The 11,966-nt window shown below is 38.6% G+C and overlaps 1 protein-coding gene across 1 annotated transcript in view; it reads left to right on the forward strand.

The window, feature by feature from the left end:
• The window catches only part of LOC111246221 (23 kDa integral membrane protein-like), a 28,099-nt gene extending 18,666 nt beyond the window's left edge, over nucleotides 1-9,433 (forward strand). The window contains exons 3-6 of the mRNA XM_022795461.2: nucleotides 734-867; nucleotides 1,463-1,658; nucleotides 2,025-2,104; nucleotides 7,138-9,433. Coding sequence (XP_022651196.1) covers nucleotides 734-867; nucleotides 1,463-1,658; nucleotides 2,025-2,104; nucleotides 7,138-7,294 — 567 coding nt within the window. The 3' untranslated portion in view covers nucleotides 7,295-9,433. The remainder of the gene's footprint in view (nucleotides 1-733; nucleotides 868-1,462; nucleotides 1,659-2,024; nucleotides 2,105-7,137) is intronic.
• The last annotated feature ends 2,533 nt before the right edge of the window (nucleotides 9,434-11,966 follow it).

The raw sequence follows: 11,966 nt of genomic DNA on the forward strand, positions 1-11,966 counted from the left end.
TGGCATTACTGTCGCAACGTTACCTTCTTCTATTTCATCAGTCACAGTACGCAGTTAAGGATATGTAATTGATCTGTAATGCATACTATTAGAAAATGTTGGCTGTTTTGTATAAACCAAACGGCGAGCTGGGACGTATTACTATGCCGAGCAAATCAACAACAATGAGGAATCCAATACTTCTAAGAAAGTCTACGATATTACGTAGGTGTTCGGGTGGGGCTCGGAACATGCTGGAAGGAAAAGAAAAGGGTTAACTCTCAACTAAGACTTGTTGTGATCTTTTCAAATTAAGCTTATTTACAGAGTTTGTTAACCCAGTATAGCATGACGCACTCCCTATGGCCAGATGTTGATCAGTTGCTTTTTGTCTAACAGCTACCAATGTATTTCCGCATAATACTGATTGTCAATCAGAGGTTTACCGTGTATATATATACACATCTACAAGCACAAGAAAATAAGAAGTTATTTCTTCCGCTTGTTACATACAGTGAACGATCTCTCGAACTGATCCCCGCTTATTTTATACCTCTTCGGAAGTCCACCGCATTGAGGAGCTTCAGTAGTTTCGGAAAATCATACGTGCTAACTTTAAATAGAATATCAAACCGACTTTAGAGCGAGAGAAAATTCAATACTGGGTTCTTAATAAAGTGATGCGATCGTTATGGTACGTGACTACGTGACGTTATGGTACGTTATTGTTGGCTTGCGATTATCGAAATTTCAGGTTAATCCGGACCAAATCAAAATAGATTTTTCAAGCGCAAGCATCCTGGTCATTGTCATAGGAGTTCTCATAATTCTATTCGTATTTTGCGGCTGTTGTGGAGCATGCCTTAGTGCTGGATGGATGCTCATTTGGTAAGTTACGTCATAATGCAATTTAGGACATAGGACAGTTTATAATAGACGTCTACCGTCAAGTAAAAATAGACTTTGTAGAGACATCTGCAACATCGTAAAAATGAGCCAACCATTTTTTTTAGTAGTTCTGTGATATATATATATATATATATATATATATATATGCCAATTTTAACACGGCGCTGACTCCCAGTTACACGAACAACCGCCGTATTAATTATTTCCAGGTAACTTTTTGGCGTAAAAAAAATTCTAAGGAAGATCTGCTCGAAAATACAGCCAGCCCTTTTAAACTTATCATGGTTCCCCATCCCAAAATATTAATAATTATTTCGTTTCTTAAACGACATTAACATTTACGCGTTATTTTAAATAATAATGATGCCATTCGTACGACTTCTCAACTGCAACAATTGAAATTATATTAGCACCCCTGTACTACCGCTCGTAATGTGATTGAAACAGATGATGGATGTCTGATCAGGCCAGCGGAAACATCGCTCCTTGGGTATTATTATAAGCAGGGTAAAGGCCATATCAAACGTTTTTGTTAGGTCTAACCATATTATTGTATTATCTATTATCCATATAGGTTCTCGGTCATTTTGGGATGTTTACTGATAGCTGAATGTGTCGCGGTCGGCCTCGGATGGAAGTATGCGGATCGACAAGAGTTCTCGGGCCTGATGCATGGCGTTTTTTCCAGCCTATTAAGTACTGCTGAAACGGCCAAAAAACAGGGCGAGCAGGCGGAAGTTGTCGCTCAAGCCACTCTAAACTTTTTCCAGGTATCTATTAAAATTTCAGAAAATATTACATAATAATACCTAAGTCCTATCACAGTTTTCAAATAATTTAGTAAATCCTTCATGACTGTTGACGGAAACCAATATTTTCAGTTGTCAAGCAACACCTTAGGTTTTGTAACGAAATGGTCTCGATGCCGCAAAGCTCGATGGCAATATGACAGCGTTTAGATATGTGAACTTATGAAAACAAATTGATGACCGGTAGTGCTGTAGCTAAATGGTGCACCGTTTTGTGCTACGACTATACGTGGGTCTACATCAGTAAACGAGCTCTAAGTCAATATGAAATCAGTATTTTGGGAAGTTTTTAAACATCCAACGGAAATTCAAAAACGATTGTTCTAGGAGAAGCTCAAGTGTTGCGGTGACAACGGCCCAAACGATTATACGCAGCGCGGCATGAGACCAGAAGACTATTGCAGCAAGTAAGTGAATTAAGTACTTTCCTTTATTTTTGTAGCTGAACCCTAGGTAGTTCTGAAATGTAGCCCAAATCGGAGATAAAAAAAAAAAAGACCAAGGCTATAACGTATAGTAATATCAACTGTAAATGTAATCAATCAATTTGTTTTAATAAAATTGATGCCTACGGGGATATGATTAGCTAGCCTTTCTAAACGTACCGCTAGCCATTGCGTCGCTACCTGGTTCCACGGATAATTAGCTTGTACCACAGTGGTTGAGCTATAGCATGTGAATCTGACTCTGTTATGAAGTAAATAAGCTTTGAGTCGTTACGCTGCGTAGGTAACGGGCCAAACCGGATGGTCCTTCTTGGATCGCCTGCTCTGTATTCTATTGCATTGAGATTCATAGTTAAGTGAATCAGGAGCTTTATGATAGCCAAAAACATGTTATATCTCCAATTATGAAGGTCTATACTTGTGCGCGTCCTATATTGTCTTCGTAAAAAGCTATTTTCGCCCGAGCTCGCTCCATACTAATACTTCTTCAAATCCTAACCCAGTTGGAGCAACGATATATATATATATATATATATATGTAAATGAGACTGAGCGAATGAGAGGGTTAGATAATGGATGTACTTTGTTGAGATAGCTTGCTATTGATAGAAATGTAAGTAGAAAAAAGTTTCGGTGACCTTTGTATCGTTTTGAATGACCACGAGGCCAATCGTAACAAAAAAAACTGCTGCTCGCCTAAAGCTCGACTTGCGCCGTCTAGCGATTTCTCTGCGTTGTCTTCCCTCTTGAAAAAAAGGAAAAATAGCTTTAATTAGAGACTAAAAAAGAGAGGGCTAGAAAATGAAGTAATCAGGAACAAATTAAGACTATTGTGTATTGAATTTCACTTGCTTAATTACAGAGAGCATCCTTCCTCTTAAAAAACTTAACGCAGCATTACCGACTAGGCCATCTGCTAGTAATAACTTGCAAAAAAAAAGTTGCACGAAATTTCAGTCTAAAACAGCTCAATATTACCGAAGTAAATGCGATTGTTAATCCATGAAAACACTATCTAAATACACTTTTCCACACCGGATCATGAAAAATTAAATTTACAAACTGTGGTATAGCCGAGTATTAAATGAGATCATCATTGTCATATCATCAAGTACTCTCTCTCTCACTATTTTTAGACATACTTTATGGGGCTCTTCAATTGATTCATAAGTGAATATATATACCACTTTCGGAGCAGAGTTAGTGGGGATACTGCTACTATCTGACCAATCCGGCCAAGCTACAGCCCTAGCCAGCCCAAAATAAGCGCTTTGTACACTAACGTACATATGTAGACATGATAACCATTATGGATATTCTCGTTCAAGTATATTTCTACTTGCGTTGTAACAACAGATAACGGTGAGTGGAACAATTGACTGGCGGGGCAGGTAACCGTCACTATAATTACAGAACAGCAAGAACAAAGAAGGTACCGCTGGAACGATATCATTAATTATAACGCGACCCACAACAACCGCTTTGGCCTCGAGTGACAATGACATATATCGTCATGCATATTATTACATCCTGTATAATAATATGCGTAACACGTATAAACCGAGCAGGACTTCTTTTCAGAACTTCCTCTGGGCGTACATACTTCAAAAACAAGCGAATAAGTAGTATTAGCGACTGACTTAACGAGAAAATGAGAAAGAAAAAAAAGTTAGATTAGAATAGAAGCACTGAAAATAAAAACAATAATAAACAGAAACACGGAAAACGTCAAACGTCAGCCATGCAACAAATTAGATGCGTATGTTTTTAACAGGTTTCCTCGAATAGATGTATCCCGATATTCGAAACGTTGCAAAAAAATAATATGTAACGTATGTATGTACGTACGTTTGTCAAGTTGTCAAGTTGTCAAGTTCAAGAAAAATTCTACAAGAATATTATGAACAACAGCTCAAAAACGATCGCGTTCTATTGGATAGCCTCAAACCTACCTAAATATATTACACGATCTGGCAGTTCGTGGTTGCGATAACAAAACTATTCATAGATTTATCCACCAGTCACGTGAATTTGATTAATTTCGTATATGTTTCCTGTAATACGCCTTCGTCTTATGAGACCGCTGACAGAGAATTAAAGATTTTCTCTAGTCCCAACCTGAATTGCCCTTTCTTGGTTTACCCCAAGTTGAATCGGGGTTGTCTATACCAGGCAGGTCTATTTATTAACCGGGCCTTAGAATGCAGTCTTAACGATAGGACGATTACTGTTGTAGTGAAAGAGGCCAGGAATTACTGATATAGTTTTTGTAACATTTTGATGAACTGTAAAAACCTCTAGCACTTCATTGTGAATCATGCCGGTTGCTTAGGCAGCGTTGGCCATTTAATTTCATTAAGATCATTTCTAGGGTTAATAGTAAGATGTCTTGGAAAGTTTCACCCTTAAACATACGTAAAGAAAAGTCAATGGGGGCCACCTAGTCCGAAGAGGACCTCCTGTTTTGACTCTCTGTCTTAGTCTCCTGATAACGAGGGGCAGAACTGCACGTAATTTTTTCTACGTGAGTCGAAATAGATTTCACTGACAATACACGGTCACTACGTTTAACTTGATATAGTGGCTATATTGTACTAACTATGCATGTATATTTTTTCGGTCGAAAGTAACCAGGGTTGCTGTATAATAAAGGGTATATATATGCTTTTATATTTATCAAAGGAAATTAACTTTAAATTATAAGAACGTAATTCTCGCTTGTAAACTTAATTATCAGCTCACTTTTAGCTATGACATTTAACATCATAATACTATGTCTTACACAATTACAGCGATCCACACAGCTACGTCCAAGTTATTAGGAAAAATTCTCGCTGATCTTATCAAACAGATCCATACACCGTAGGCTCGTGAGTCGCGTTCTGCATGTGGGACGCTCGTATGCACAAAGAGCGGAGTTCTGTGCTCATCGCAAAGAAAAGAAGCAAAGAAAAAAACATAAAGCTAAGAAGAAGGGCTGCAGCCGACTGTGATCGGCCTCATTATCACAGCGCCCAAAACCGTGAAATAAACTGACTTCTATTAGCAGAATTTTCTGACTCAAGTTATGGATATCCTTTAAGTCACACAGCTTCTAGTTTAGATTGGTCGAGGGGTGCAATTGCTGCTAAAAGATCAAAGCAGAGTAAGGCTATTAGAACGTTTCTCTATTATAAGTTCCACCGCCTGCCTCAATCCTTGACCCTTTCAAGTTAGGTTCTGTCGTATGCTTCGATTTAAAGCCTCTTAGCATAATATAGACTGGATTAAAAGCCAATTTAGCCGTTGCTAAGGTCGATCGGCAGGCATGACTGCTAGTCGTCCTTAGTCGTCATGGGCCGGTAAACCCAAATTGATAAACCCGAAATAAATCTTACAAAACAAATTGAACAGCATTAACGAAAACGACATATTCAGTCATCCTTCCAATAAGTGGGATGCTGTATTTTTCACCCTTCACGTCAAACACGGGAGGATTTTCGTATTGAGCAGATCTAATACTTGTGTTCTCCTCGGGTTCGTCATTTCAATTACACGTAGATAAAATCCAGTTGTTTTTCTTTGTCTGTTTTGCCCATTGTTTGGCTGTTAGCATATTTATCGTCTTCTTAGGCCAACAGTAGTGGGCTGTAAATTCGATAATTGTGTGTCTCATGATCTTTCTTGGATGGAAATATTAATGTGCATTATTTGTTGGCGTTGCCTCAGGTCAGGCTAGACGCATGTGCCTCTAGCAAGGTTTGTAGCGGCCGCAGCTCAAGAGAAACCATATCTCCACTGGCTGCTTACGCCAAGCAGCTGCTCTTCTACGCACAGCTGGGTCGCTTGCGTGCAGTAAATCGTTATGCCTGACTGTGGGTAGCTTGTCATTGCGATCGGTTTTTGTTTGAGGGTCACACGAATAATCATGGTAATGACAGCAACGATTTTCCCCAGAGAACGTTTCCCTTCGACCTATCGCGTCGCATGAACTATTTCAATAAAAAGCACAGCACATATGATTATGATTCACTAAGCGGCAAAATAACTTAGAGCTGGATATTTGGTAAGTCTTTTGAAAAACGCTTATCATCCGAAGTTAGTTATATTAATATAAGATAAAGCTATCATCGAGATAAAATTGTGTATGAGGACGCGTCCTCTACTGCTATATGAAGTTTTCGACGTTCCGCTTTGATTTCAAAGTCTCCCCAACGCACGATCGTATGAAAGCAAGAAATTATACAGCATCCAGTATTATTTTTGACCAGTCGATGGTGGATATATGCAGCGGAATGAAAAGCATCGTGAGTTTCGTTTTTGCAATTCCTGCCATTCTTGTTGATATTCTTTTTTTATATGATTTTTATACGAATAATATTGACTCATAGCGAACTGTAAGCCCGCGGAGGTAGAGCGAGAGCTTACTTGCTCAACTACGCTCTCCAGAAACAGTCGACGATATCATGAGATCCGTAGCAACAGACGGCGGTTGAGTGGGCAATTCGATTAGTGACTGAACATTAAGATTATCGTACCGTGTGGCTTAATTCCGTACTGTTTATTACTGACTATTAACGAAGCAAGCGATATGGTCGTTCGACAGTAGATTTTGATATAAACGCAAACGAAAATGAGCTCAAGCCGAGGCTTCCTATGATTTTAAATATATAATAGTCGTACGTATGATAAGGCAAAGATCAATACGAAGTTAAAAAAAAGCACACGGCAAATATGTGTGATATAAAAATAGTGCTGAAAAAATAATGGTAAAAGCATGGGAAGTTTTTCCTTCGGATATCTTTAGGCTGCGAACCACTCAAGGTTGTCGAATAAGCTTGAAAAAAACTTTAGCTACGCGCGGATGATTTATCTCGATAGAGAAATCTTGATTTTTTGCTTCTTGTTGATGTGGAGATATTTCTGCAGATACACTGTCGACATCTGTATATATCTATTTATAGGAAATAATCTAACGTATTTTATTCGTTCTTTGCTTTTTACCTTAATTTCAGGCCTAGTGGAGGTATTTACGAAGAAGGTTGTACAAAAGTGACGGCAGACTTCATCGAAACTCACGGCTCTACAATTGGCAGCGTCGTTCTCGGAACTATGGCTGTTCAGTTACTCGCGATTTGTTTGGCGATCTTCCTTTACTTCACTATTGCCTAAAGAGCAGAAAACAGAACGACACACTGTACGGTGATTTCTATGCCTACATAACGTCCGAAGGCCGAAATCTAGTACTTATTATCGCAGTATGTCCATGAACCGAGATGGCGACACAATTCAACAGACAAAAAAAGCCTGTCTATACGTGTCTCGTATCGAGAAATACGAACGCGTGGCAAAGGCGAGTTTGATTGTTATCATAACTCATCTACCTAACCTTGTGCTTAGTTTTATCGTGTATATATTACATCGAATAGGAACAAACAAAAGTGTACGGTGCATGGGTTAATCTGGCAAATTCGTAAGCTACAGACTCTTGAAAAGGCACAAGAAAGGCATGGAGTAATGTCCGTAAAATATGGACACGTTCCGCTTATTTATTAAGCTCATATATTTATAATAATGAAATGTTATAGCTATATATGGATGTTATAAAATATAAGAGCAGATATATACATTAATGTGCATGTGCCCCTTAATCTATGTGCGCATCGCACAACATTATACCGTTAATTATTGGAACTGAAAGGGAAAGCTGCATTAAACGAAAAAGATACGAACCCACAATAATAACGTGGTTTTGGACGTGAACGATTTAGTAAAGAGGTAGGCTGCTACATAGCTTCAGACATGTTTTTATGACGCTGCAAACTGTTTTTCATTATTTCAAGGGAAATCGTGGTAAAATAGAGTAAAGCAATATCGAAACCTTGTTTGAGAAAGCTTTCGGTTTCCCGTATACTTTGTTGATGTCTTTTAACTGTCGCGCTTGCTACTGTTTCTGATCTAAGCAGCTAAAGTAGTCATAGACTATTTCTACAGTTGTTTGTATTATTTTATAATCATCGTTACCAAAACATTGTAACAGTTTCCTCGAATGTAAGTTGAGGTACGTTTGGTCATCACAGGTCTGTCAATATTTTGCTTTTCTCTGCCGCTGTTTGTCCTGTTGTCAACTTTTCGAAATTATAATGCGTTGATCTTTGTAAGAGGAAGCGAACATTGAGCTGGGCTCTGTCCTTCTTGGAATCATGTTTTCTTCGCCCCTGTGCACAAGGCTAAACAACAGAACGTCTTCGTTTAGCCATGTTTTTCAACAATTCAATGTTCAATTTCTCGCAGCAACAAATATCAATAATAGCAAGTATTGCTGCCAGCGTAGCCAGTAAAAACGGCCAAATTGTGTGTCTTTAACAATATACAATAGTCAGTTTAGATAAGCAATTACAGATTTTTAATCTAATGCAAGGAAAATAGTTGTGACCGGCCATTAATTATAGCTCTCTTTAGCCATTATTGTAAGATAGCAGTGTTTGAACTTGTCTCGATGTAAGTAGTCGAATCTTTTCTCCACTCAAGCAAAGTGGCCGTTGTTGTCAAAATGGATCCGAAGCTGTAAAGGACAAATGAAAAGGGGCCTAATCGCCTCTTTGAAAAGAGAGCGTCTATTAATGATCATTATCAAGCTATTCTCTCTTTTTTTTTTCTTACCTCAAGCCGTAAACACAAGAATAATGCTGCGATAAGTGAATATGTTCGGGCGTTGTTGTACACGGATGGTAATTAGATCTACTGTATAGGCAAGGAACAAATAGGCCAAGTGTGTGCATTTGAGCTGAGTTTTTTTAAACTCAAATCTTTGGATAAACACGCTTTTTCAATTGAACGGCGAAGAAGCACATGGTGACAACAACGCGTGTGCTTGTGTGGATATAGGCGTACACAGAAGAGACAGTTCCATCTACCGTTCAGTAATATTTCAATTATTCACAGCGTTTGCCAAATTGCTTCAAAGCTCTCCATAGAGTTTGAGTCGGTATTCCACCACTTCCAACTTCGAGATCTTATTTTAATATGTTCTCTGTGGGCAGGTAGTAGTTTTATTTCTGTAATACGCGCAGGTCGTGTCTCTTACTTAAACAACACTACTCTTATCGATTAAAATGTCAACAACTATATATATATATAGATTCATATAATTGAAATTGTCTTCTTTAATCGCCTGTCGGCAGGTTCTTTATGTATGTATAATTGCGTATGGGTGAATGAGCGCGGTCTAGTAAATGCGCGCGACTTCCAACATATATAATAAAATCTGTAAATTTTCTATAATAAAGCAATAATAAGTCAACAAATCTGCGTGATACGTTTTTAATCGAAACAATCCACTGTTCACACCCGCTATATGTGTTAAGTTAGGTGGGCACTTCCAGGCTTAAATTATGATAAAGCTGCGATCGAAACAAAGGAAATAGCAAAAAAAGAAGCATTTTGTGCGGTACTTGCGTGGTTGATCATATACAATTAGTAACAGCATTGGTATTTCTGATAGGTCAGCCTACAATATAAGGCTATTGTTTTTTATGATTGGAGATCAATTCACTGTGATACGTATGTGCCGATAAATTTGCAGCGTCTCCTTCCGTATATGGTACTGTCACATCCTACGAAGTAATAATGTGAACGACATGTAGCTTCCATCTCCGCTAAACTGGCTACAAAATAAATTCTCCTAGTTATAAACAGCTTTACGTTTAATATTTCGGCATGTTTTCTCGTTCAGCGTCGAGCTTGTTTAGGTTAAAGTGCTCGGTGCAATTTCTAGTGATAGCAACACGTGTGTAGATATAGAGCTGTGGTAGACATCCATTAGTACCGGACGATTATGATTGACCAATTTCTATTGTAACTAAGCTCCGCTCACGATAAAGCCCAGCCCAAATGAAAACGTTAGGACGTAGCTGACGCACCAGTGGGAAAGCGTTAGTCCTTTGTGACTCATTCTCATACCGTTTTTGCGGTCACACCCATGTAGACGGTAGGCATAGATACTTCACGGCGTCGTCGTCGCCGTCGCATAGCTGACACACGTTGGGTAGAATGTTGGTCTATAAGTTACGTTCAGCTCTCATATCGGTCTAGTTAGAGAAAACCACGCAAATTAATCCTATGAGCAGCTCGTTAGGTGCTCTTTCCGCCCCGATGGCTAACTTTTTTTTTATTTCTATGTAAGATAACATTACAGCTTTCGTGAATCATTTCAGTCGAATTTAAAAACAGACATCATTCAATTAATTTTCTAACGGGATGTAATCTAGCTTTTAGAAAATTACAATAGGACGATTACTAAGACTCATGAATTACTCGCACCGTAGCTGTTCGGTAAAGCAAGACCTTCGGTACGGGACCCAACTGGATCACGATTTACGTTACCATTTTGCGATTACTGGATAAGGTAGACCAAGTCGTCAGAGTAAGTGTGTTTAATATCTGAGACTTTAAGACTAACCTACTGTGTATATCGCTGGCTTAAGATACAAGCATGTAACAACTTTTGGTCACACTGATAGCAAAAAATTGATGGTTTGTGTAAATTACATAAAAAGGGCATTTCAAATCGTTGGATGTTATACCAACCGAATTAAGTTTCGCCTATTAACCAAACGCAAAATGAATCTGCGAGGATGGTATGAAGCGCAAATCACATCACATGTCGTTTATGATGTTTCAATGATAGCAGTGAAGTTAATCTAAGCTATATTGAAGATTTACAGGTTCTTGCTTAACAATTTCTCTTGGCGGTCAAAAGGTTTCAGAAGACGTTTCGAAAATTTTCTCTAGTAGGAGTTACTCGGCTAAGGTAGTAAACCAGCAGCGGCGGTGGTGGCCTTTCCTAAAGCTCATTTTGGTAGCCAAAATGCTACCGTGTGCTTGACCGTGGCCGCCAAGTCAGCCGTGATTCTGCTATGACTGTATCATTGCAGCGTGTTCGATAGCATGTTCGTAATGCAGTGTTATTGGTTTGTCGAAGGCTCGTCCGAAGAGTCGTTGACATGTCTATCTGGGGCCTCGCGTCTCGTTACGCCAGACATTATACAAGGTGTCATTTATTTAGGGGCTTTATAAAGTGGTTACAATATAATTGCATAGAGACTATTGTATCCTGATCCGGCCATCCGCCATTAGAAGAAACAGCATTGAAGCTTAGCCATTTCATCTTCGTACTGAAATAACCCTCGTTTATGTTTCATAGTATCAACAATGGCGACTGCATAATATGCACAACATTCTGAGAAGTACGTAGCGTACCAGAATGCATGTAGAAAATCAATTGACAAATTCGACTAATCCTATACTAAGATATTTAAACAGACATGAGCAAACACTCAACAAGGTATATTGCATTTTGTTAACGCTCCGAAGAATTGTGTGACATAAGTAAAAGTCAACTTGAACTTAGCTAGATGGAAGAAAATAAAGGGTCAGTAACAAAACACTTTGTGGTTGCTGTAGGATTCCATATAACACTATTTCACAAAAAACAAAAGAGGTTGCCAGTTAGTTGGCAGTCGTCGTGAGCCTTCAAATCAAACTATTATAATGACTAAACTAGTTCTCTGCATTGATCCATAACTTTAAGTATATAATAGGATAGCTTCAGCACTAGAGCGCCTATCAATCCTTGCCTCATACCGCTTTTAGTAAGGTCAGCTTTGCTAAAGATGCTTGTTTAACGACCTTAAGTTTTTGTGTTGTCTAATCCAGTTCAAAAGATTTGAATCCCTATTGTACCACTCCTTAAAATCCTTACTCTGCTTTTGGTTTCTAAATCAGATGCGATTTTCCATCGTCGATTCTTCCTTCTTTTCGAGCTAGATTCTTAACGCTTTCT

The sequence above is a fragment of the Varroa destructor genome, unplaced genomic scaffold (assembly GCF_002443255.2).
Source record: "Varroa destructor unplaced genomic scaffold, Vdes_3.0 BEIS01000003.1, whole genome shotgun sequence".
Lineage (NCBI taxonomy): Eukaryota > Metazoa > Arthropoda > Arachnida > Mesostigmata > Varroidae > Varroa > Varroa destructor.